At 41.0% G+C, this 26638-nt stretch overlaps 1 protein-coding gene across 8 annotated transcripts in view; it reads right to left on the reverse strand.

Annotated features, from left to right (window-relative positions):
- The window catches only part of MED24 (mediator complex subunit 24), a 60262-nt gene extending 35079 nt beyond the window's left edge, over positions 1-25183 (reverse strand). For all 8 annotated transcript variants that reach the window (XM_073004236.2, XM_073004235.2, XM_020805858.3 and 5 more), the window contains exons 1-9: positions 25058-25183; positions 20307-20448; positions 15914-15996; positions 14863-14901; positions 11417-11490; positions 6643-6866; positions 5019-5130; positions 4774-4924; positions 2607-2720 (exon numbers count right to left, since the gene is read on the reverse strand). In XM_073004236.2, coding sequence (XP_072860337.2) covers positions 2607-2720; positions 4774-4924; positions 5019-5130; positions 6643-6866; positions 11417-11490; positions 14863-14901; positions 15914-15996; positions 20307-20439 — 930 coding nt within the window. In that variant the 5' untranslated portion in view covers positions 20440-20448; positions 25058-25183. The remainder of the gene's footprint in view (positions 1-2606; positions 2721-4773; positions 4925-5018; positions 5131-6642; positions 6867-11416; positions 11491-14862; positions 14902-15913; positions 15997-20306; positions 20449-25057) is intronic.
- Positions 25184-26638: the final 1455 nt, after the last annotated feature.

The raw sequence follows: 26638 nt of genomic DNA on the forward strand, positions 1-26638 counted from the left end.
TCTCATTGTCCTCCTGAATCACTGATGTGTAAGACTGCTAGAGTTCCCTTGTCCTTTCATTTCCCCTGCCGCCAATTGTGCAGAACCCCTCCTCTTCCTTAACCATGGTAGGCAACTTTTGAATGGTCTAGGGACCATTTTTGCTCACTCTCTCAGATCCTGTGTGTATCACTTACTCTCCAAAATGGCGTTTTACATGCCTAGAAGACTCCATGGAAGAATCTCTCAGGCTGATTTTGGACAGAAAAGGCCAACCACTTCCTGTTTAAGAAGCAATTAAATGCTCCACTTGTGACTTACTACTGGAATTCAGCCATAATCCCAGAACACCATGAGGCTGTCTTCCTAAGGGCAGGGCAAACTAGTGATGTGGAGAGATTCACAAACAATTTGCTTGCTGCTGGTAGTTCCTATCATATGATACCCTGTTACAAACTGGCCATATTTTTTCCACAGACACCTTTGCACAAACACTAATATGGTGGAGAATGTTAGATCTGAAAGTGCTTCAACCAGGATTTAAATCTCTTCTTGGTTGGGTAGAACTGGGTACTTCTCTCAATTTAATTTGTATTGAAAATAAGCTCAGAAGTCCTTTGTAGACCAAATTATGACAAAAAAATAAGAAAGAGAAGTAGACACCTCTGACATCACCTTCATACTACCATGTGCCAGTAAGTTCCAGAGGTTAACTGCTTATTATAGCTTTTGTTTTGTTCTAGAACATTCCAGCTTGTTCCAGAGTGTGTATGCATGTGTGCGTGTCCTTGCGTCTTTCATACTTCTTAGCTTATTCATCTCTGTATGGATGATTGGTTACACAATGTACTTGAACTGCAGTGGAGATTTGTTGTGCAGGCAGGGAATACTAAATTGCAATTTATTGACTCTCTTTTGGGGAATCTAGCAGCGTCAGAGAATGTTTACCAAGAAAGCTAAGGAGAAGAAAGACAGGGCCATCTGGCTTATGTTTATATGGGGAGGGGTGGGAATTAGAGAGCTAAATGCAGAGACTCCTTCGGGCTCTGCAAAGTACAACTGGCCAGAAAGTAAAAAAGACAAAAGAAAAGTTTGGGAAGATTCATATGTGCTTTGAGTCACTAAAATAGAGGTATCAGCACCAAATTAGGTAATAGGGTTCAGCACTTAAACTGATGCCAAGGAAGAAGTTACAAAAACCATCATCATGATGATGATATTACTCAAGGCAATGTTTGCACCACAGCATATGGGAAAAGGCCCCTGACATGTATCCTGCAATACTTTGGTATTTTCTCCCTTTTTGTTCTAAAACACATTTCTAGTCTCTAAAATATTGCTGCTGAACTGTGTTCAGAGGAGCCATAGGTGACTCAGATTATCAGTGTTTTTTTTTCCAGGCCAGAGTCCCTGAATTGCTGGGGCTGGAGACTACAGTGCGACAAGAAGGCATACTCCACGATTGTCATGGCAAGGGCAAAAAAAAAAAAAAAAAAAAAAAACCAGGGTCCTAGTAGGCTGGTCCTCATATTGACCAGCAAGACTGGTCAATTCAGAATCTTCACGCTGCCTGCCAGTTGCAGGGACTGACAATGAACTCCATTTCATATCTTGTTTTCCTGAAATACGCACAGTATGAGGGAGTTCCTTAGGCTACATCCACACTGAGCATATCAGGCAAAGTCCAAACAAACAAACAAACAAACAAACAAACAAACAAACAAAAAAGACAAAATCATGTGGCACCTTAAAGACTATTATATTTCAATGTAAGCTTTCATGGATACATCCACTTTGTCAGACATATGGCAAGAGAATGAAATGGCAACAGAATGAAATAAAGTACTTCGTAAAGTAATGTTTATTGCCCTTGCAACGGCAAGGTAGAGGTGGGTGAACCTTCGAAACATAGTGAGTTTTTTTCAGCTAAAAAGTAGCATCAGTCATCTAAATGTTCTCCAAGCAATGGCATGACATTTTCAGAGCTGTTCCCTACTGCAGTGAGCCGAGAAATCAAAACTCAGAACAGCTATGGGTTGATGTTTCAGACAGTACCTCAGTCTTGACTAAACATGAGAGCAAGTCTTAGCTGCAGTGACACGAACGTTCACCAACTATATCTATCTCTGCGCAATGGCAAGTGACAGATGAGGAAGCTTGACACAGGACAGAGGAAAGCAAATAGCTATGAAACCAAAATTGCTATGGTGGGGTAGTGCTCGATGAACATGACAGAGAAACACTTTCCTCCATTTAGGTTAGATGCATGATGCAGGCAGAGACAGGATGCAAAAGGACCTCTGTATATTAGGAACACAGAAAACTGTCTACACTTCCAGATCAGCACTGTCAGCAAAGACTGGCAGTAATTCTCTAGGGCTCTGGACAAGCATCTTTCTCAGTCCTACTTTAAGATGTCAAAGACTGATCATGGAAATTTCAAAAATTAGAAATATTACATTTTTGGACTACAGCTTCCAGAATCAAAACACTATCTTCCCATCCACAATTCCTTTTATCCTCTTTTCTTCAGCAAGCTGGGAAACTCAAAAGATAGGAGGGGAAAGGTTACTAAAGGGCTGAGCTCAGCTGCCTCCCTCTGACATAGAGGCTAAAGAGCATCTTACCTTAAGGAAAGTGAAGGCTGTCCATTTCAGCTCCTCTGTCCCTTCGGGAGACTCAATGAGCCCCACAAAACAGGCTTTCCAGATTTCCAGAATGAAAAGTTGGGATGGGATATGCTATTAGGGAGACACAGATGAAGAGAGACAGTGAAAACATGTCTCAAGACCTACCACAGGGCAAATCAATCAATTAATCAATCATCAATCAATCAATCAATCAATCAATCAATCAATCAATCAATCAATCAATCACAAGGTGCTGTAGCCTTCACTACAAACCTGAGCAGGAGATCCAGGACATACTCATAGCGGTCTGATACCACCATTACTCAGTTTCTTATGCAAAACACATATACACACCCACTCTCTTAAGATCAACACACTGTAACTATTTATTTATTTATTTATTTGATTTTTACCCCGCCCCTCTAGACCATGTCTACTGCACTTGGTTGCTGACTTCTACTAGCAGCAAGAATAATGTAAAAATGCATCCAAGAACAAGCCATGCTACTCTCTTTCATGTGACACACACATCCGCCACTACTGCATGGCTATTTTAAAATCAGGTACTGCCCTGTAATCCCTTGCAAACATAATGGACACAACTGGAGACAATATGTAGTCCTCATTTTCCAAAATTCCAGTCCCAATTTCTTTACAAATCCTGTCCAGAAACTGTTCACAAAATGTAACTTGGCCTCTCAATTTTTCAATTCCATAACCACAGCCAAGCTCCCTGTATTTTATACCCACTTCTAAAGAGGTCTCCTGAACAGTGGCATTCTAACTATGAAATTCATTCCCAGAAAGGGCGTCTATTGCCTTTTTCCTGCTAGGCAAAGACATCCTTATTCTTACCGAAAATGCTATTTCACTTGATGCTGAGAGCTTTTTCTGTTTGATTATAAAACAGGGTGGATTTGATTTAAATCAATTTTATTTTTTAAAAAAAACATTTATTTTTATCCACCCTGTTATAAAGTGCCCTAGAAATGGATTACCAAATGTTAGCATTGTATTTTTACCAACAACACACACACAAAGTTTTTTTTTTAATGTGACTGTTTTTTCCAAACTATGACTTAATTCAGGGCTGGTCAAAAAGTATTTTGCCTCCTCAGCAGATAAACAAATACTGCTCCTCTCCAAAATCATAATAAATCATTAACAAGGCCCACACAAGTTACTGAAACACATAAGGCAGAAAATCCTACAAGCACCTCTCTGTATCTCCCTGGTAGTAAAAACACAGAAAGTCACTAGTGCATTTTGTCTTTCCAGAAATCTATTACTTGAGTTGGCTGCTTTGCTCTATCTAACAGGACTGTCTTTGTTGCAAATCAGAAGGCAGAGCTCAGGTCAAGCTTCCCTACTAGTCTCCCTTGACTCCCCTCCCTTGACCAATGCTGGGTGACTGTAGACAGCCTAAAATCCACCTAATACTGCAGGCTTGGGACCAATGGCAGATTCAAATCTTACTGTCATGCAGGTATGACCCATCTTAAGAAGATGAAATTGCTTTATCTCCCAACACAATTAGCCACAAGCAAACAGTGGGAAATAGGAAGATGGAGAAATGTCAAGGGAAAACCCAGACTCTGGTTGCCAACCTGCTTGCTATAAGTTTGGGAAGAAACAGAATAACAGATGCAGTAATTACTTTCCAAAAAAGGTCATCTAGAGGCATCACATTCATTGCAGACATTCCACTTCTCTGTCTAACCCCAAAGTATCAGTTGAAGCCACCAACACTAGAAATGTACAAGTTTCCATCCAATGAAATGTAGAGTTTTAATCAAGCTCTTGTTAATATTCCCAAGGTTCTAATTCTCATGGAGAGAGTGCTGCAGAAGGGGCGTGATGTAGTTAAACAGCTAACTACGAATATTAAGACTGTACAACTTCCACATGCGTACGGCGAACCACATAACTGAATGCTTCACCATACTAACATATGCTCTGCATACAGAAAATCCACATGCTAAGGAAGATGTCTAGATCAGCTTTCCCTTCATATGTTACATGCTAGGTGTTTTTATCTAAATTAAAACACTGAAATAGTCCATTCTTTGTAACAGTTTGAAACTGCGCTATGTGATGAGTTCTTAGACGAGATCATAGGAAGACAGATACCATGAGACAGGGCATCACTTCTGTCCAACCATACCTGCATTCTTTTAACCATCATCAGCTGCTCCACCAGAGGTTGTGGCTCGCCAGTCAGGTTCATGGTCCCCTCCAGCAGCACTACAGCATGGATGGTAGGGAAGCCAGTTTTGTTCAGCTGCTCTGAATGCACAGACAGCATAGTGGGGATGCTGTGCAAGAAATTGGGCGAGAAAGGAAGATGTTGAAATCTAGTATCCAAGCAGAAACTATTCATTCCTCATCCTACAGGTGCCAATTACCCACCTTTTGACAAGGCTGATACACTCCTCTGCTTGGTTCCGCAGCTGGTTGTTACCAATGTGTCCCAAATTGTCTCCCAGCTTGCCAAGGGACTGCTCAACTGCGCTCCAGGAAGCTAGAGAATATAGGCAGGGATTTTAAATTTCAATCAGGCATATCCCTCAGTTCAGTTAAAATCACCTTGAAACAGGCAGAGCTAACCCAAAATGCACAATATAACAAACCATATACAGTGGTGACTCACTTGACGACGATAATCCGTTCCAGCAAAATCGCTGTAGAATGAAATCATCGTCAAGCGAAAATAAAAACCCATTGAAATGCATTGAAAACTGGTTCAATGTGTTCCAACGGGCAAAATACCTCATCGTGCAGCGAAGATCCTCCATAGGGTGGCCATTTTCCAGCACCTGTTAAGCGAGGAATCCGTCCTAAACACAGCGGGGAGCTGACCAGCTGTTTTAAAATCATCGTTTAGCGAAGAATCGGTTCCCGAAGCAGGGAACCGATCGCCATAAAGCAAATTTTCCCAATTTAAACATTGTTTTGCGATTGCGGATGGATTCCCAATAGCGATCGCAAAAACCTCATCGTAAAGCGGATTTGTCGTGGAGCGTTCCAATGGGCTAAAATCTCACCGTCCAGCAAAGATCCTCCATACGGCGGCCATTTTCGGTGCCTGTATAGTGAGGAATCCATCCATAAGCACAGCGGGGAGCCATTTTAAGCACCCGGCGGCCATTTTGAAAACCCAACAATCAGCTGTTTTGATCGTTGTAATGCAAAGAATCGGTTCCCGAAGCAGGGAACTGATCTTCACAAAGCGAAAAAACCCCATTCAAAACATTGTTATGCGATCGCAATTGCAATTGCAAAAACATTGTTGTGAAGCAGATTCAGCATAATGTGGGGTAATTGTTAAGCGGGGCACAACTGCACTTCTAACTTAAAGCTTACAAAGCACAGGAATTACTGCAGAGCTCGAGCTAGAAAACAGTAAACCTGCCTGGCAGGGAAACAGTGATGCTAACTCATATAGGCAAAAGAAAAGAATTACATTGGAAGTTCTGATGAAACCCAGTGAATATCCTCCAGTAACTGTATACAGTGGTGCCTCGCTTAACAAGCGCCTCGCTGAGCGATGAAATCGCTTAACGAGGCGCTCTGGGCCATCGCTGGAGCATTCGCTCAGCGATGGCCCCTATGGCGATTTTTCGCTTTGCGATGATCGCTAAGCGATTCGCTTAGCGATCTTCGCAAAACAAAGCAGGGGAGAACAGCTGATCGGCGGTTCCAAAATGGCCGCCGGAAGGTCCGCGCCGCATTTTCGCGCCCTGCCCTCGCTTACCGAGGGCGCGAAAATGGCGGCGCTATGGCAGAACCTCGCACAGCGGTGAGTTTTCAAGCCATAGGAACGCATTGAACAAAGTTCAATGCGTTTCTATGGCTTTTTAATTTTCGCACAGCGATGTTTCGCTATAGCGAAGGTTAATCCGGAACGGATTAACCACTGTATCTGGAATAATGCTCATTAAGGGAATGAGTTCTAAGCACCTGCACTGAAATTCAGGTTTCAAATAATGCCCTATACTTTTCTTTCTCTTCCACACAAGCACTAGCCACATACATGTCTCTTCCAGCCTGGCAATATGAATCAGGGCCCGGTTCTTGGTGCTGCCTATGATCTTCACTAGTCGGTCCAGACACATCTTGAGCTGGTTCTCAGTGGCGCCCTGCTCCAGCGGCTCCTTCATTTTCTCCACATAGAAAGCAGCACAGCGCAGCATCCAATTGAGGACATTCATCAGGGCACGGCAGAGGCCTATGCATTCTTCTGCCTTGCCATGGCAGCTACAGGGAGAATAAGCAGAGGACAACACTGGCCATCTCTAAAAACACAAGTATCTTCTTTAGTTCAAACCGTTTGTTTGTTTTTAATATTTGTATACTTACTGAGTTTAGCTTCTGAATATTGTCTTTTTAATGGTGTGAGCTGCCTTGGATCGTTTTAAGGAGAAAGGAGGGGTAAAAATATTTTGAATAAATAAATAAATTCCAAATCTTCCAGGAGGTTTGCTACAGGACTACCCACTAACAATTTTCCATGCCTCATTTGTCACTCCGAGTCTCATCGATCGTGGGCAGAGCTTGGAGTGAACTAATAAAAATAAAAAATCCCAGTGCAGACTGAGACTTATGTTCCACTTCGGGTTGTGAAGGAGCAGAAATACAGAATCTGATGAGACCAGATGAACGAAGGGCTCTTCCTATCGAAGATGTGGTTTACCACACAGAGGGAGAAAAAAGGAACTGGAAACCTGAGTTGTTCAGAGGAACTGCTGCAACCTGCCAATAGTAGACAAGAGATACAGGCAGGGTTCCTGTCCCTGAGGGACACACGGCCCTCACAAACTGAGGAGACAGAAGTCAACTGCATGCCCTGTACAAAAACCCTGAACACTGAAACAGAAGTCAAAGAAACAAACGGAAATGTATATATAATGCAGACTGCAAGTTTTCCCTCCACTCCCAGAAGAAACTAAAAGCTACAGAACTGTGTCCAGTTGAACAGCCGAGAGCAAAGAAGGCCAGGTTTTTCAGGGACTGTGTTGCTCTGCTAGAAGTCTGTTTCGTGAAGAAGTCCTTGTTTAAACCCCAGCTACGCCACAAACTTGTCAGACAGCTTAGGAAAGTCACTGAGTACATTCAAATACCATGATGCGGCAGAATTCAAAAGAATTCTGGTTTGACAAGGGTAAGCTGGTGTTCTGGTGAATGTTGACGAATCTTTCTCCCTTGCAAGGAATGGCGAAACAAGCAAAGACTTTTGAATCATGGTTTGTTTATCATGACAACTGAACCCAGAAGGAGTTGGTGGTGTAATGCTCTGGCTTGTTTCTCCCCTCAAAAGGCAGAGAAACAAGTCACAGCACCAACTCATGTCAGATCCAGATGTTCCATGGTTTAGGCTCTCACCTGGGCAGCAGGTACCAACACAATAATGGTGAACAACATGCAGGGATCTGGAAAAACCTTTGCATGCAAGCTGATCCAGTATTTCAGCTTCAGTCTCCCTATGAGCAACATGCAGGCACAATCTATGCTTATCTATTTTCTGCTTTAAGGATTCCTTTAAGGTTGGAAGCATATTCCACAGTAATCCAGAATTCCTTATATCAAACTGTAAAATTATTTCCCTGGTTTGTTGGGGGCAAAGTAGCCAGACTACTAAGCAATCAATAGACAGAAGATTTTCCACATGCACAGGCAGTGACTGGGCAGCATATAGCAAGAATTTTGATCTACTGTATCATCTGAATTTCCCAAAGTATACAAAGTGATTCAAGTACTCTAAAACAGTGGTCCCCAACCTTGGGCCTCCAGATGTTCCTGCACTACAACTCCCAGAAGCCTTCACCACCACCTCTCCTGGCCAGGATTTCTGGGAGCTGAAGTCCAAGAACATCTGGAGGCCCAAGGTTGGGGACCACTGCTCTAAAACACAAGATAATGTGTGTTATTTACTGAACCGGATACCGTGGACGACACACAGCAACACCTGGAGCAAGAAGGGGGCAGAAAGAGTGCAGGAGGCCAGACTCAATCTCATTTGGCTAGAAAAAGTCTCTGCCCACTCCTTTCTTACAGTAGTTCACAGAAAACACAAGAAGCATGATACTGTGGTATTTTTCTTACCAGCAAAGGGTACAAAAATCTACAATTGGAAGAAATCAAGGATCTCATAATGTGGAACTGCTGCACACTGGCACACTCATGATCACCATATTACTCCCCTTTGTTTAAACAAATTAAAACAGGGAAAAGGAAAATTATCCAAGCTTATGATTAAAATTGTCTGGCCCACAAAACAAATGAGGATTCAAGAAGAAACCATTTTGATGGAATACACGCTACTGCAAGCGGCACAAATAATCCCAGATGTGAAGGGTTTCGATCAAATGAAAAACCAGAAGATTGAATAAACCAGGGAGAGGATTAAGTACAGGGCTTTCTATGTGGCTGAGAACAGCTGTTTATCAGCATTCTGGTGACAGGTTAATATTCATTGTTTCTATTTTCTCATTTGAAGGGAGGTTTCCTATTTCCTCACATTTCAGTCCACAACAGTGTACTCACCTGTTTGTTTGTTTTTTGACTAATGGCATTAAAACCATAGATGTCGTCAGATTTTAGAAAGAGAGGATGAAGGGGTTTCTTCATTGAAACAAAAGATAAAACCACGGATAAATGAGTTCCATGCAAGACTGTGGATCACCCCTGGGGGTGGGGGGACAGAATCAGGATTGTAGACAAGTCCCAGTTTCTCTTGCTCTTGATTTTATTTTAGGCATTTTAAAAAGCAGATGTTGAGTCCTTAAGGTTGTGAAGAGAACATTTGTAATCATAATTCCATACCAGAACACCGGAGTTCAACACCCACAGTTGTCACTACCCTTTTTATTCCAGAGGTTTGTTCCCTCTAAGCTGTGCAGGTGCACGGCCACACAGCACTCCGTTGGTGCCATGCACCTGCAGCCAGTGTTGCTGCCCATTTGGTTCTGGTCATGGCCAGACCCCCACGTGTGAGGTGGGGCCCCTGTGCAGCACTGTTGGAAAAATCAGAGGGACTGTTGCTTCAGATACCATCTTTTTAACCTAACTGCACCCTAAAAATGCACTAATACTTTTCTTGTGTCTCTGTATGTATCTGCCTGGGATCCCTAGGCAAGGAATTAAATTACAGTGGTGCCCCGCATAGCGATGATAATGCGTTCCGGATAAATCGTGGCTATCTGGAAACATCGCTATACAGGGCAAAAAACCCCATAGGAACGCATTAAACTCCGTTTAATACGTTCCTATGGAGGGTAAACTCACCGCTAAGCGGGAATCCTCCATAGGGCCGCCATTTTCGCCACCTCGGTAAGCGAGGAATCGGCGCGAAAACGCTGCGGACGGCCATTTTCTTCATCCAGCAGCCATTTTGGAACCGCCGATCAGCTGTTCTGAAAACATCGCAATGCAAAGATCGGTAAGCGAAACGCTTACCAATCATTGCAATGCGATGTTTTACCTATTAACATTGCAATGTGATCGCAAAAACGATCGCAAAATCTGCATCGCTATGTGGATTCGTCGTTAAACGGTGCGCTTGTTAAGCGAGGCACCACTGTATAGTCTTATCATAGATTGCTGAGTAGATTATTCTTTGGTTTTCTGCTATGTTGCAGCACATTATCTAGCTACCAGTTTTGAATTATAATGATTATCAACAACTCATATGTTCCTGATATAGCAACAAAGCCCTAGCCAATCCTGCTCATAATTTGAAAAAAGCTCCTCTGTACAGTGAAACCACCACTCTAACCAGACTACAGGAATAAAGTAGAATTTGCTTCTGCTGCCCAAATGTTAAGCATTTGTTTGGGAGTAAGCACCATTTTTTGCTTGTTTTTAAAAGGATTACACAAACATGTGCATGCATAGCATAGAAATAATGAACTGAGCATTTGTAACCATGTTCATGCTCACTGGGCAGCCACTGATTACAAAATGTTTGCAAAAATATGAAGAATGCTGCCCGAAGTCATATTGGGCCCATGTTTGCTGCCTCATCCACTGCCACTCTCTAGATGATCATATGGAGCATTCCAGGGGCTCTTGAGCCATTGACTTTCATCCCACGGCCCAGTCCTACCACCACCACTGCTGTGGAGGCCCAGTTCCTACTTACATCAGGATTGGGCCAGCTACAATCTTCTCCAGTCCTTTTGCCTTTTTAACTAGAATTGCCAAGTCCACAGGTGGCTTTTAAATTTACAAAGCAGGAGTGCTTACTACAGTTCACCTAATAATTAAGGCACATCTCATTTGTGTTAATATGCTCTTACTTCAGAACAGGGGCAGCACTTTCCTGAAGTCAAATAAAGATCCACACAGATCAGATCTGGCAAATCTGTAAGTGTCATCTATTCCACAGGAGAGGTTTTGCAGAAAAATAATAATCATTATTAACAATTTTGTAAGATAGCTTCCACACCCATCAGAGAGCAAATATATGATGGTCCCAAACCTAGATCTGTGCATAACATACTAATCTGGGCCAAATTTGGTGCTTTAATTGAAAAGCACACAATAGTTCTTAGAACATATTCGTATGGTAGTGAGACAAAAATGCATAGTTTTGTTCTCTAGTGAGTTACTACTGTAATGGCTCACTCTTCCTTACCGACCTGTTAATATTATTTCCATTTTTGTTTGTTATTTCCATGTGATAGCAATGTCTCCTAACAACCGCCAGGTCCTCAGCTGTCCCCTGTCTGACCAAGGTTTACTTTCTATCTGCCTTGGCTTGTATCATGCCACCTACCCACTTTTAAAAGACACAACTTGCTCCTCACCTGAGCCGGTCACAAAACATATCCATAATTTCGAGCAACATCTGGACACAGAGATTTCGGGAAAAATCATCAAACTGAAAGAAGGAAAATGAAAACAAGAAAGATCGTCTCAAGAGTAATAAAAGAAAATACAAAGCATATGGTCCTATACTTCCTGCAAGACAACACTCTATTTGGATGTGATTACTGTACTATGTGAAAAACAACAAACGTATTATGATGTGATGCACACTATACTCTGTGCTCTGTTCAACATTCCAATTGTCCTCAGAAGACACTGCTTCATCTAATGTCACCAGCAGCCAAATCTGTTCCTCTTACATTTTCCTGACATAGCCGAGTCTTACAATCTGGGCACAAGTGCAAATGTACAATTTCCAAAAAATGTAACCTTAGTTGGGAGCAACCGCCAGGTTCATGGCTTTCCGTTCCCACTGCAATTTCCCACTCCTGTAAATACTAATGCATGCACCAAAACTAATGACAATCTTGACATTTTTAGCCAGAGTTTCTATACTTGCCTGAAGCCCTAGTTTCAAAGCAAGATACAAGGCCAAGCATGGTTGTGGTGACCTCGATACATATACACTGCTAACAGAGCTAATACAGAAAAGGGGGCCAAAGATCCTAATAGGAGAAAGGGATCCAAGCACCAGACAAGCATAATGTTATATTGCCCCAGGACTGTGTAAACATTCCTTCAGGATAAACATCCCAATTTCTTAGACTTTAGTGTGGAATTAAGTAAGAAACTTTTCTCACAAGAGGAACTGGCATAATGTGGGAAAGTAGGTAACAGTTCTGAATTCACAAAATGCAGTTGCTCCACAGTCTACAACAGAATGGTGATTTCAACTCTTCCTGATCTAAGCTGAACATTTACCTCTCTCTCTCTCTCTCTCTCTCTCTCTCTCTGTGTGTGTGTGTGTGTGTGTGTGTGTGTGTGTGAGAGAGAGAGAGAGAGAGAGAGAGAGAGTGAGTGCGTGAGTGAGTGATAGAGAGAACGAGTGAGAACTAGCAAACTAGATGCAAGAATAGGATTTCTCTTACCAATGTGCTAAATTTCTATGAATATTTTTTCTCTGTGATACATACAGCAGTTTAGGTTTTAGTCCAGTTACCTTGAATTTAAATTATATCCACAAGGCCTACAGTTTATAATCTAAAGTGTATACAAGGATCGGTTCAGGTTCACTCCCTAAATTCTAAATTGCTTTGATTCAGGTGGTGCATGCCGTTCTTGCTTCCTCTTCCTATGTTTTATATTTTCATTCCAGACTCTCTTCCCTATTGATGCCAATGGGAGAGAAAAGATTTATATCAGTTCCGAACAAGTGTAGTTTATGGGCCTAATCAATGAATATGTTCGGGAAAACAGGAAGTTTGGGATCCAAAGCTGCTCCAACACAAATGGTCCTACAGGTAGTGGAAACACTGTCAGCAGTATGTCGATTTCATGGAATTTTCTGGGGGCATACTGATGGATCTTTATGATAAAGTACTATCCCATCAGTAAAGCTCCTCTCTGCCAACAGAGCAGGACTTCCACCACATCTGATAACCAACACAGGTCTGCCACAAGAGTGTAGCGATTACAGTGTTGGACTAGGAATCCAGGAACCTGGATTCAAATCTCTGCACAGCACCAAAGATGAATGGGTGACCTTCAGCTAATGACCATCTCTCTGCCTGATCTATCTCAAAGGCTTTCTGTGAGAATGAAATGGGCTATGTGAACCACTTGGGCTTCAATGGAAGAAAGGCAAGCAGTATATGGTTCATATCAGTCTGCTAATGTGCCAGCACAGGCTTTTTTAAAGAACTGACGCTATTTGTTCCGAACAATGGTCTTCACTTAACTATCTATTATACTCTCAACCAACTGACATTTCTGCACGGTCTTCAAGTGCAGTCCTTCAAGTTATGTCTTGTGCATCCAGCATAGTTATGAAAACAATGAACTGCAGTAAGACTCTCTCTGTATAAGAGCCATAAACCAGCTTTAGCTAGTGAAAGGCACTTGCATCGCAGGCCCAACTCAAGGATCCAAAAAAAAAGGGGGGGGGGGAAAGCTTGATACAAGAGCAATCTCACAGTGCAAGCCTATTGCTTGGATGCAACCCAATCCATAGCAGGCAGAACATCACCTGTCAAATCCATTCAATCACTAAAAGCATTTCCATCATGTTTGGATTGAATTGTACCCTTAGGTCTCTCAACTAATGATATCCAGAAGTAATTTTGACTGGCCTTGGTGCAAAATACAGGAGAAGGGTAAGGCAGAGGTGGACTAGACCACTATGAAGCGTCATCCATACAGCCCTCTATGGTATATATTTTGGACTAGGCCCAGGTTGCAATTCTTTAGCATCTACCAAATAAAATGCAAGGTGTGAGATGCTAGAGCAAATGAATTCTGTTCATCACTCTTTGGGTTTCTGCTGACTTTCAATGACTGACTTTCATCCACCCTACACTGAGCCAAGAGAACTGGAAACACAGCAGTAAAGAGGATGTTTCCACACAGTCCAACACAGAGGCATCTCCAGAATAGCTCAGCAAGACTACTATGACTGTGGCTCTGGAAGGCTGGATTCAGAACAGTTATATGTCAAGGTTAAGAATAGTAGCCAAACAAGGGCCCTTGCTCCCCAATTCAGCATAAGAAAGAGCTGGAGGAGTCTGCACTTCCAAACCCTCAATTTCACAAATAACTCCGGACTGTGAAATGGAAACTGGACACTTCTTTATCTTATTCTTAATTCATTTTCCTCTGAATTATGAAGTATATATGCATTCTTTTTAATGCAAGATTTAGGAAAGTGGGCATGGGAAAGGCAGACATGAACAAGGAGACATGAATTATGATATTACCGCCAAGTGAAAACAGTAGTTACATCTGCCAGTAATCACACACACACACAAACCTGTAGTGTTTCTCTAACAGGCAGCTATCTTAGCCTTGTTACCATATGCAAAACAAAAAACAAAGTACAGCGGCACCTTTAAGGCTACCAGATTTATTTCTCCATGAGCTTTCATGAATTGCAGTCCTCTTCCTCAGACACATGGAGGGCAATATCTAGGCCACAGGTTTATACATGGCTGGAAGGCCTGGGACCAGATGCTGTGGGATAAAGAAACCGGGAATGGACTTCCAAAGGGACAAGAACACTCAATACAGGCAATAGGCAGCCAAGGTGTTGATTACATAAGCATCCTGGCAACAGATAATTAGCTAATGTAAATTGTCTGTCTGTACATAGCATTTAGGCTGTTGTCTTTAAAACAATGAAGAGTTTATTACCCATGTCTGTATCCCATTTCACCTGGTCACTACTCTACGACCCGTCTACACTGCATATATGAATCTGTGGCCTAAATAGTGTACTATTTTTGGAAAGAAAACAATGATTCAAGGTTTAGGTGAGGAGGAGATCTATTACCTTGCTGATGGCCATCAGAACAGTAGAATAGGACACCATCTATGAACAAAACAAGAGAGAGGGACATGGTTACCAGCCAAAACTAACATTTAAACAAAGCCACAAACAAGCTGTGCCATTTCGACCGCCATGGGGGGCGACAAGGTCACTTAACAGCAATGCAGCTTGTTGCTTAAGCATTGGTCTGGCACAAATTTAAACAGACATTTTTAGGTGATGGCATATTTGCTTCACACCAACTTTATACTGAGCAACTAGAAAAGGAAAAAAGTGTAGTTAAAAAGCAACCCAAAAGCTTCTCTCAGTGAGAGAGCCCTCATAGCATCCTTGTAGCAAGGGAAGATGGGGACATGCCCCTTGTCTTTCTTGCACTGGAAAAACAACACAGGGCAATCCATCGTCACTATCTGCTTGGCAGAAGGTAAACCAGATATTCAAAACATATTCTTTATAGCTGAAGACACTATAGTAACTGCTGTTAAATGTACTGTATTTTGAATTCATGGTTTATTGTGCTTTGTTCAATTGCAAATAATAACATCATTTTAATTTCTAGCTGTTCCAATAGTCTGAACAACCCATAAATAACCCAAATATATAATAATAATGTGTGTGCTGCAGTTTTGAAGGTGCATATAATTCTGTTCCCTATGAGTCACAGATTTTACTTTTCTTCAAAAAAATATGTTCTGAGCCCTTACGATTGTAAAGATATCCTTAAAACTGATGGGCTTACATCTTCTGGTATTTCAAAAGCCAGACATTTGGAAGCGATGCCTCAGTATTGAGAGCAGCACATTCCTTGCAATTTGGTAAACAGAATAAATCATGAAAGAGAGAAAGAAAGAGGAGCAGAATTATGTGCGTCAAGAAAAACAAACCCATTTGGCAAAGCATTTCAGACACACACACACACACACACAAATGTTTTTATAACTGACTTAGATTTGGATTGGATTTTTTAAAGCATTTAAATCATCTAACTGAGAGCAAGATTTTATACCATTAACACTTATTCTGAAGATAAAAGGGCCTACTGTGAAATTATTACCTGAGAGCTGATGGCATATTTCAGGTAGGACAGAAACAGTGGGTTTGGTGATGGGCCCATCATGGCTTGCTCAAGAAGTGCTTCTGTGGTAAAACAATAAAGAAAAAGAAGGGACAAAATAAAACTTAGGAAGTGTGTATACAGTCTCACAAAGACAACATGAAAGTCAATTCTGAGACCTGCAAAATTCTCACACAAATTGGGGACACTCTCAGCCATTGCCAGGGTCTTGCGATTTTGCATCCTCTGGAAGCATACAACTTAACACTTCAGGAAAGAAACATTGTGCTACACAGAATTCTGGGTAGCAAACTGGACACTGCTGGCACCAGCACCCCCACCCCATGCGCAGGATGCGCTGCAGTCAATGCACACAAACCGTACATGACCATCGTAGCCTCAAATAGTACCGAAAGCTTCTCAGCTACCACCTCTGCTAACCAGCAGTGTGTTGCAGCACTTCTAAGGACTGGAGCAAAGACGGTGGGGAGGGCTTCAGAGGAATGGCAAACAGAATCTGTCAATACAGTGCCGGCCAACTGCTGGCATGCACTTCCTGGTGGCAGCCTGCCAGCCTGCTGGATTTGGTAAGCCAGGAAGGGGCAACACATGCCCTATCTGCTCAGTCAAGCTTTTAATTAACCATTTGAACGACTACAAACATTGAAGCAGGCAGAGGTTTCTTCAAGGCATGCTTATTCTGTAGTCTTCCTTTAAATATGTTTCTCTCTCATCCACAAAATATCTCCTCCCCAACCCACTTCACAATAAAGGCCTCCAGAAGGTCAACATCCCCTGCTGTGAGACGGGACCATTTGCCAACTTGCATCTACTGTCAGCTTCCATGATGTTTCCGAAGGCCCTCTGTGAAATCTGTTATACGAGATTCGTAAAGCACCTAAGAAATGCAGTTTCCAAAACTTCAAAACCCAATAGAACTTGAGAAATACAGCAAAAAAGCCCTCTGCTGAAGGCAGCTGGCAATCTAAAGAATTAAACACTATCATAATTAGCCATGTTCTCTACTAAATATTTACAGGGCAAGCTTAAACAGCACCTGGTATTATTCTACTCTCAGTCTTTAATACACAGAACCCCTAGTGGGTTTGAAAATTGTGTCATGGCAACTGGACTTATTAGGTTGAAACATTTTGCTACACATCCAAGCAGCTTCTTCAGTCTGAGGAGAGTTGGTAGGAGACCCCTGATACATCCTCCACTCTGGTTTCACTTCCCCCTGATCTGAATAGGCTCATTAGATGGACAAAGGGCTGGGGTAAGTGAAAATCCCACTTCTGCAGTCCTCCTCCACCAATTGTCATGGGTCGTTAACAGTGGTCTTTCTGGTGTGTGTGGTCCTGATCTTTCTGGGGATGGATGAAAGGGCAGCATGATAAATAGGAGACAGATCGTATCTAGGGCCTCCACCCCTGTTGAATAAGGAATTTTCTATATGGCCTCCCTGACCCCTCTCTCAAACCACCTATCTTCTTGGTCCAAAATGATTACATCTTGGTCATCTGGATGACTGAGAATTTTCACAGATATAAAGACCCTTGTGGGATTTTTAAGAGTTTTTGCCTCTAAGGGATTTTCTGTGGGATCTTATACTGTACAGAACTTCTTTAAAAAAGTGTAGGGGAAAAGTGCTCCTTGGAGCCTTCTGAAGCAACAGTTTGCCCCTCAACCTCTTTCTGACATGCCCACCCCAAACCTCAACCCTATCCCCTGCAAAGCCTGAAACCAGAAGTGGACATCTGCTCACTTCCTGCTTTATCCCCCTCCCCAATCTTTTGGGAGAGGCTCTTTTCAGCGGTATTGAAGCCTGCATTGAGGTTTGGGTAAAGAAAATTAGCACCTTGATGACCTGAAGATAACTACCCCTGCATTAAGCATTTCCACTGTCAATGACTAACAATGGTGCTGCCCTTAGCAATCATTCAGACAACCTGTAATCCCACTGCCTTTATCCCTTCACATCTACATCTACTTCCCAAGCATAGGTTCTCCAGATGGTCTTGGACTAAAACTCCCAGAAGCCTTCCTCACTAGCTATGCAGGCCAGGATTTCTGGGAGTTGTAGTTCAAGAATATCTGAGGACACATGGTTGGGAACCACTGTAGTAGGAAAATTCAGCATTTCATGCACTACCACTAACTGCAATTCTATGGTTATTAAGAGTTATTCTTGTCAACTCCGTGACTGTTCACCAATCAACTGCTGCACCTACCCAGAACACAACCCACCTTAATAATTATCTATAGCTTTTGGAGGGTTTAGTTTCCATAACTTTTGCAGCTATGAAACTGTTGCTGCTAAACCGTTGTGTCTAAACAAAGAACTAAGCGGCTTCAACTGAGGCTCAAAGGGGAAACCAGAGCAGTCACGCAGGAGTATTAATAATGATAACTGCTGTTTATATTCCATCATTAATCCACATGGTATGTTACAAAATTAAACAGAACAGACTCCAGCCTTAAAAGCTTCACAATCTTTTAAAAAGTGCTGACCAAAGTTAAAATTCCACAGCTTCTAACAGACAAATACAAATATTTTATTGCTTCATAGCCAATCAGGCTATACGCATTAAACAGAAGTTAAACCACATTTTAAAAGATAGTATTCGGCATCAAAAATGAATACATATAAACAATCAGAAAAGCATAATATAATAAAATAAGCACTCTCAAACAAGTATCAAGTTATAAGAGTAACTTAAAGAGCTTGTGAAGCAGGCGATGGGTTCCATCTTTCGATGGCTCGTTTAATGAATGCAGCAGTCCTATGAGATATATAGCAGCCTGTGTCAACTAGCAGAAATAAAAGTATAGATGTTCTTCATTCTGGTTGTCAATGGTTTAATATATTGATCCCTCAAATCTGCATACAGAGGGCATTCTGTAAGACCAAAGTTAAAATTCCACAGCTTCTCCCATACAAAAAACATACTAACATTACCATAAAGGTGTCGTCTTGGTTTTCAAACAAGATTATTTTTAAAAAGAGGAATGTGAACACTAAGGCAATTAACATTGAGTGGAAACACAACATTTATTAATATATGTGGAATTCCCAGCAAGCACCAGGATCAGCTTCCTTTTCCAACAGGAAAGCAGACCCAAACTGCATGCTACAAAAACCTTCGTTGCTATCTATGTGCCTGCTTATATCTTCAGATTTGAGGAGATAAATGCAAACTAGCAGCTTATATTGGCAATAGCAGTCTATACTGACAGCGAGTACATATCCCACAGGCAATAGTATGTTCAAGACAGAGACAGGGACTATTTAGGTGGAATGTTAATTCAGAAATTTCTGGCCCATTTTTTCTGATGAAACCACAAATACTTCCCAACCTATGTCTCCAAAGTAACAAATCCTGAATTTTCAGGTGCACTGTGCTCTTTCAGGAGTTCAACTTAACTGATTATTTTTTGTAATTACAGAATACATGCTTCCATTGTGGATTCAGACACTCCTACTGTCCTATTGTCTGCCCAGATACACAAGATAAAGAGACAGTAACTTCCTCTTCCTTTTAGAAGGAGCATTTCAATTAAGGGTTGACATGAGATGTTTCAAAAAGTTATAATACTCTATTTTAAAACACCATATTATTTTAATTATCTGTTTCATAATTTGTAGCTATCTGTTTGCCAGAATCCTCTAGAGTGACAATAGAACTTTAATCAAAATACAGAACTATTATTTATTTTCACAAGTGGAAATGGTAGCTAAACCACATCTCCAGCACTGCCTGCAAAATTTCTAATATCTGACACCACAGGTGGATCCTCCTGTAGGAACTAAACTGGATTTAATACAGCACTTATAAAGAACTGAAAACCTCAACAGCAGCCTGTGCACTTTTGTCAACCGTCAAGCACATACCGTATTTTTCTGTTTATAAGACACTCCTGTTTATAAAACACACACCCCTACATGTCTAACCCAAAAGTTAAGAAAACTTAGCTTTGGGTATTCAGCCTCTGGGCTCAGAATGCTAGGACATTACAAGTTCCTGTTGCATCTGATCCTACAAGCTCCACCTCCAACAAGGTGTGTTCCAATTGGTTTGTTCAGCATCTGCTGATGTCAGTTCCATAAGACTCATGATTGGAAGAAGCAAAGTCTCCTCACTGTAGGAAGCTAAGCCTTGTAACTGAAGCAAGCCTGTTTGCAGAGCCAAGGTACAGGCAGTTTTGTTCTCCCTGTGTTCTCAGCTTACTTCCGTGTATAAGACGCCCCTCAATTTTTAGTGTAATGATTTTAAGAAAAAGTAGCATCTTATACATGGAAAAATGTGGTATATACTATCAAAACTACACACATCACACAGTTTAGCAACTACCTACAAGGAAATACATGATCTGCACAAACTATGAACCAAACCTGCTAGATTCAGGATGTCCCACGTAGTCCCCTTGGGGAAGAACTTCTTCATATTTATAGCCCATTGGTAATCTGTCCACCTTTCCTTCCAAGCCTGGAGGAGGGCCTGTTTGAGGTTGACCACTTTCATCATTTCCCTGTCCTGAAAGATACACAGAGATTTTGACACAACTACTCTCTCCATTACACATTCTTGTCAGGATCCCAAAAAATCAAAGCCACTAAACATTTTGCAGCACAGACATGTTTCAGAAGTCCTGTATCAGAATCCTATTGGTGTTTATGTAAAGTTTTCATAACTTGCAGCTAAATGACAAGATTCAATGTGCATCCTAACTGCACAATTTGGTACATAACCAGGTACATGAATTTTCTGTGCCCCTGCACCTTGTTCATTAGCTACAATGATAGCAAGTTACACAAACCTAATGCAAGCACTAATAAAATTATTGTGACCTTCTTAACACTTTTTCAGTGTTTCATGGCTGTGGAAGGATCTGAGCCTGGATCTCTCACAGTGAAGGTTCACAGTCTCATTCTGCCTCTAGCTGATTTGAGCAATGTGTTCTCGGAGCTCTTAAATTACTTAGTTGCTTAATATTAACGTTTAAGTAACTTGATGAAATAGCTTATTTTAATCATAATTAAATTATAGTATTTAAATCATTATTGAATTATTTAACAGTTAAATATTATACAAATAGACACATCTGATGGCAAAATCAAGACCCTATTCATCAGCCCAATACTGGTGAAAAGTTACCTCAGAATGTGTGCTTGTTGTTTCATTTCTTAGAATTACATTTGAAAAGTATAAACAGTTCTAAGAAATTGTTTCATTTCTTAGAATTACATTTGAAAGGTATACACAGTTGAGCCATACTGCTGTTTGAGAGAAAGGAAATCTCTCTCTCTTTCTGCCATACAGACTTACATTTCACATAACATGTCATTACTCTTCCAAAATGCCTTTACAGTGGTGCCTCACTTAACTATTACCTCGTTAAACGACGAAACCACTGTATGATGACTGTTTTGCGATCGCAAAAGTGATCGCAAAATGATGTTTTAATGGGCAAAATTCGCTTCCCGACGATTGGTTCCGTGCTTCGGGAACCGATTTTTCGCTAGATGACGTTTTTTAAACAGCTGATCGGTGGCTCTAAAATGGCCGCCCGCTGTGTAAAATGGCTCCCCGCTGTGTTTTTGGATGGATTCCTTGCTTTACAGGCACCGAAAATGGCCGTCCCTATGGAGGATCTTCGCTGAACAGTGAGTTGTTATTCAGCCCATTGGAACGCATTGGGTTTCAATGTGTTTCAATACGATTTTTTTATTTTGCTTAACGAGGATTTTGCTCTACAACGATTTCGCTGGAATGGATTATCCTCGTTAAGCAAGGCACCACTGTATTTCTGGCCAACTCTATGCATGCTTACTCAGAGAGAAAATTACAACCTGCATGGCTGATATCATAAACAATTAAACAGCATGAGCACTGATGACATTCGTTCTTTTACCTTAAGAATCCTGCTTTGTGATTTAATTCTGAAAATAATCAAAAGCAATTTTATCATACACAAATTGAGCATATCCTTGCTTTTTTTTTCTTTTATGCTGGAGCACACTATTTCTTGTACATTAGGGTGGACAGCAGAGAACTTGTGGAACCTGAACACCTGTTTATTTCCCAAGTCCAGAAGGAAAAGTAGTTAGGCTGTCTGTTTAATGCTTCTGCTAGTAAACAGCAGGCCTGAACCACAGAAAGCAGAAGATGTTTGGTAAATGCTATCAATTCTACTTAGTCTATTGGCCTACTTTGCTTGACTGAGGAATAGAACTGAAACAAAGAAATAAACTGGATATGTTGGCCATGTTGTGTGTCACACAAGCCATGGTATATCGGACATGAAATAGCCTAGCCATTTTTTAAGTTTTGAGCTCCCCCACTAATCCTTTAGTCACGAAGACAAGTCAGGAAGTTTTTGCTTTCACTTATCCTTAAACTTTATGTTGCTATATCCAGATTTAGAATTATGGCTTCATACGAATACTGGATTGTTTCAATAAGCTACCTTCTTAATACATAGTTTGAAGCTGATTTGTTTTGAACCTGGTGATAGTAACAGATTTCATAATCCCCAGTTTGGAGTCCGTGGCAATTCAGGTTTAAGCAGGACCAAAATAAAAGCTTCTAAAATCCTCCTCTGAGGGGCAATGAATGTGCAAACAAAGCCATCTTTTATCTATGTCACCAAAGCCTTTTAAATTTAAAAGTAATGAAATATGCTCATAGAGCCCTTGTGGATTACTAAGCAATTAAACAACAGGAATCAAACAGCAGGAGTAAGTGAATTGTTCTAACTATGGAGTGAAGTGAAAAAATATTGTCTATCAAGGATTTATATTAGAATCCTTATCATTATTATTCATAAATGATTTGAAGGCACGGCTAAGATGATCAGGAAACATTAGATTTTTCAGGATCAGAGCAGGGAGCAGCATGTCACTTTTGGTGTACTGTAGTCAAAATCATATATTCTTTTTCAAAATAATGTAATGGGCATAACACTGCTGCTTTGTTAATTTAGCAAGTAAGAACTACTATTTGTGCCAAAAACATTGTTTTAGGAGAATTGTTTGTTCCATCACAAAATGAATTTTTAAAAAATGCAAGAAACTACTAATTCATCAGGTGCCTGCCAAGTACTGTATGCTCTATTTGTGTGTATGTGTGTGATGAAATAATTATTTTGATTACTTTCAAAATTAAACCACAAAACAGTGTCCTTAAGGTAAAGGAACATTTGCTATACATATGCATACTACTTAATTATTTTTGATACTAGTCATGTCAGTTGCTATTTACCTCTGATTAAGCACCCATAAGATTGTGTTTTGTAACAGAAAAAAAATCCATTTGGAGGTATTTTTGCCATTTTTGCATTTTAAAGTACATTTTTAAATAATTTAAAAAGTAAATAAAATAATAAACAACTTTTATAAAACAAATTACAGTTCTGCTCAGAATGGAGACCACAAACAACTCCAAACACATCTCACCAGGTGAAAAATCTTAAATATCACATTTACATTGACGGGGCATGAACCGCAATCTGTGATAAAATATCAACATGATCTGCACAATAGCAGTACAAATGGTAAATTCAATGAAACGGATTTCTAGTTGATAGTGAAACTGACAGTATAGCAACACCTTTATCTGGACTGACATGGTCACGTGTGGGAAACGGTGTCCATTTAAGATCACCCTACGTATTCACATATAATATAAAGCTCAGAAAAAAGTGCAGAAAATGTGATCAAGTGGCTGAAGTATCTGCTCTACAAGGAAAAAATACGATCCTTAGAGCTTTTAATTTAGAAAGTTAGTAATGGAGGAATGTGAATGGTGTTCATACAATTAGCCATTCTGTGGAAAAAACAAACAGAAAGAGGTTTTCTCCCACTCTCGTATCTTTAGAATTTAGGATCTCAGATGGAAAGTTCTGTGTGAGCTCTATCTGGATTCAGGACAGATAAAAGAACATCCTTCATCACAGACTGAGATGTGGTAGCCCCAGTTTAGGTGGCTTTAGGAGATAAGACAAATTTATTGAAGAATTTCCACAGGGCCACATTGTCCTTGTTGATATTCCTAACTGCACTGAACTTCATTGTTAAATAGTTGTTCCATGCAATACCAAGTGATTAGGAGTGACAGCAGGAAACACAGTGCTGTCTGCAAGTTTGAATTGTCCAGAATTCTTAATCAGGCTCAAAAGAGGAAGGCCACAGGATTGACCCACTGTCCGGCTTCCACCCCAAAGCCACCACTGTCTTATTTTTTGGAACCATTAAGCCTGATGGAGAACTCTGGAAAATCTGAAAGCTTGCATGCTCCTGTAGAAATTATGTTGGTCCTAATAAAAGTACTATCCCCATGTGGGCAATTTGGAGTGTAGGTTTCTTGGAGTAAATCTGTAATCTTGTCCTCCATACAGCACATGAACACTCATATAGATACGTAAGGTCTGAAAGCATATCTTAGCCCCCATGTGTTCACATATTTACATACCCACATATATACTTCAAACATTTTCAGTACCTCAGCCTGTGCATCATACTCAGGGATAACCCTGAGTTAAAAAACATTTATAACTCAATGCATGTGCACAGGACCACAAACTAAATTTGTATTTCCTCCTTCCCCATGCAATGTATCAAGTGGCCCAAATCAGCAGAGCTTAGCCAAGGTTAATGCCTAATTAATTCCAGTCCACCGCTGGGGTTCGATCACTCAACAATTTCCACTGGGGTAAATCAACCTTGCTGATACTCTCGCAAAAAGAAAGCGTACTAGCTGGGAGATCTTGCTCTAATTCAGAAAGGACCTTCTTTGTTGTAAGCGTACAGTATCACAACACACACGCGTTCTGTCTGACGTGCAAGAGATCCTGGGCGTGCGTTCTTTATGAGCTTGCTTGTGGGTGCGCAGCTACATAAATGGACGGGAAATTTGACTCTGAACATGAAACACACGAGCAAGCCACGGAAATAAAAGTCCCCGCGAGCCACTACAAGCTTTTCCTTGAACAAAGCTAAAATTGAAAAACAAAGGTTGCCATGTTCGCTAACGAGAGCTCGGACGGGATTCTTGGTTTCTGAGTAGTCAAAGCCGTTAACTAACTACCTGAATCTCTATATTTGAACGACAAAGGGGGAAAACACACGATCAACACCACACTTACCAACTCCTGTCCCTGTACAAAGAAATACAGAACACTTCTTAGTTCCTGGGCTCCGCCATCTTCGCACCTTACAAAGATCCTCGCCCGGATTGGTTAGGACCAACAATTGTAGCGCAAAGACTACTGGGAGTCGTAGTTCTGTTTTAAGATGCTACTTTTGAAACCGGCTGTTGTGAAGTGAGGACTATTGAGTGAATGGAGATTTACTGCCCAGTAGCCCTATGGGATATCACTGTTAGTGGGCTTACTTTGAGATCGTCATTTAATAGTCTTGGGGTATACAAATCCTTTCCATTGTGAATTAGAATGTCCTACAAAATTGGGGAAATGTTTTAATTTTTACTTGCTTGTTCACTGTTATCAGGGAATCCATTTCCCCCCCACACACACTTTTTCAACATGCTTTCTTTCCTGTCTCATTTTAACTGTTTACAATACATCAGTTCTGTGAAAAGCTATTCAGCTGTTTTAAAAATTTAAGACAGAGCCTTTGCTGTGACGTAGGATTGTGATAGTTGTTTATCCTGGTTTATATTTGCTGAAGATCTTGCTCAGAGCACTGGGACACAAAGCAGCTCAGATACTGATTTAAAAAACAGATAAATAGTCTCTAGTGGCCAGTTCTGGCAAGGCATGAGAAAAAAAAATTCTGGTTTGATTTGCTATTACAGTACAGTATCTATGATTTTCAGTATCCACAGAAGGGCTGAAACTAATCCCCAGTGGGTATGGGGCTCCTGCTCTACTTTAATGTCTTGCTTACTTTAAGGCCCCACTATGATCACCAGAGGTCAGAGGAGACTTGACAGCATACAGCACCAATGATGAGTTTAAAGCCTTTTTCTCAGCAGCTAGTGGAATGACAACACAGAAGGGGCAGCCTAGTCCCTCTCAATAAAAGTTTTTCACAGCCTGGGAGGAGTCTCTGAGAAGACAATATCTTGTATTTACATTGAAGAGACGAGAACAGCAGGACTAAGAGAAGGGCCCCCCAGAATGATTTTGGTACCTAAACAGATTTATATGAGAAAGTACAGCCGCCCAGGTAGTTTGGATCCAAGTTTTGCAGGCCTCAGGTTTATAACCAATATTTTCAACTGTGGCGTGATAGAGACAAGTTACCATCAGCTTTTGTGAGCAGCATTTTTATTTTTAAAGTGCATATAAATCTGAAGTGCTCATTTGTAAAGGGGTGGGCATGCTTCCTGATAGAAAGGAAGCACACAAAATCAGAGTAGTAATTTATCCAGAAACAAAAATGACTGCCTCTGTTGTGGAGGAATAATTTGGCTTCATCAAAGTGCACTTCGATTATTCCATCCAGAACTGCCAACACTGAAAGACAAGGAAATTCATTGCAGGGAAATACAACTAGAGATGTGTTTACTCATTTATCTTGTTGACATCATCTGTGTACAAAGGATGAAAAGACAGGTCCTAATCCCAATCCCTGCTTCCAGTAGCCTGTAAACCAGAAAACAATGCAAGAGAAAAACAAGCGAGGAACAGAAGCTACTGCTCAGTTCTAGCCCAAAGAAGGATACTGCAGCCGCACCAGTCTCTTAAAAAGACATAACTATA

The sequence above is a fragment of the Pogona vitticeps genome, chromosome 6 (assembly GCF_051106095.1).
Source record: "Pogona vitticeps strain Pit_001003342236 chromosome 6, PviZW2.1, whole genome shotgun sequence".
NCBI lineage: Eukaryota > Metazoa > Chordata > Lepidosauria > Squamata > Agamidae > Pogona > Pogona vitticeps.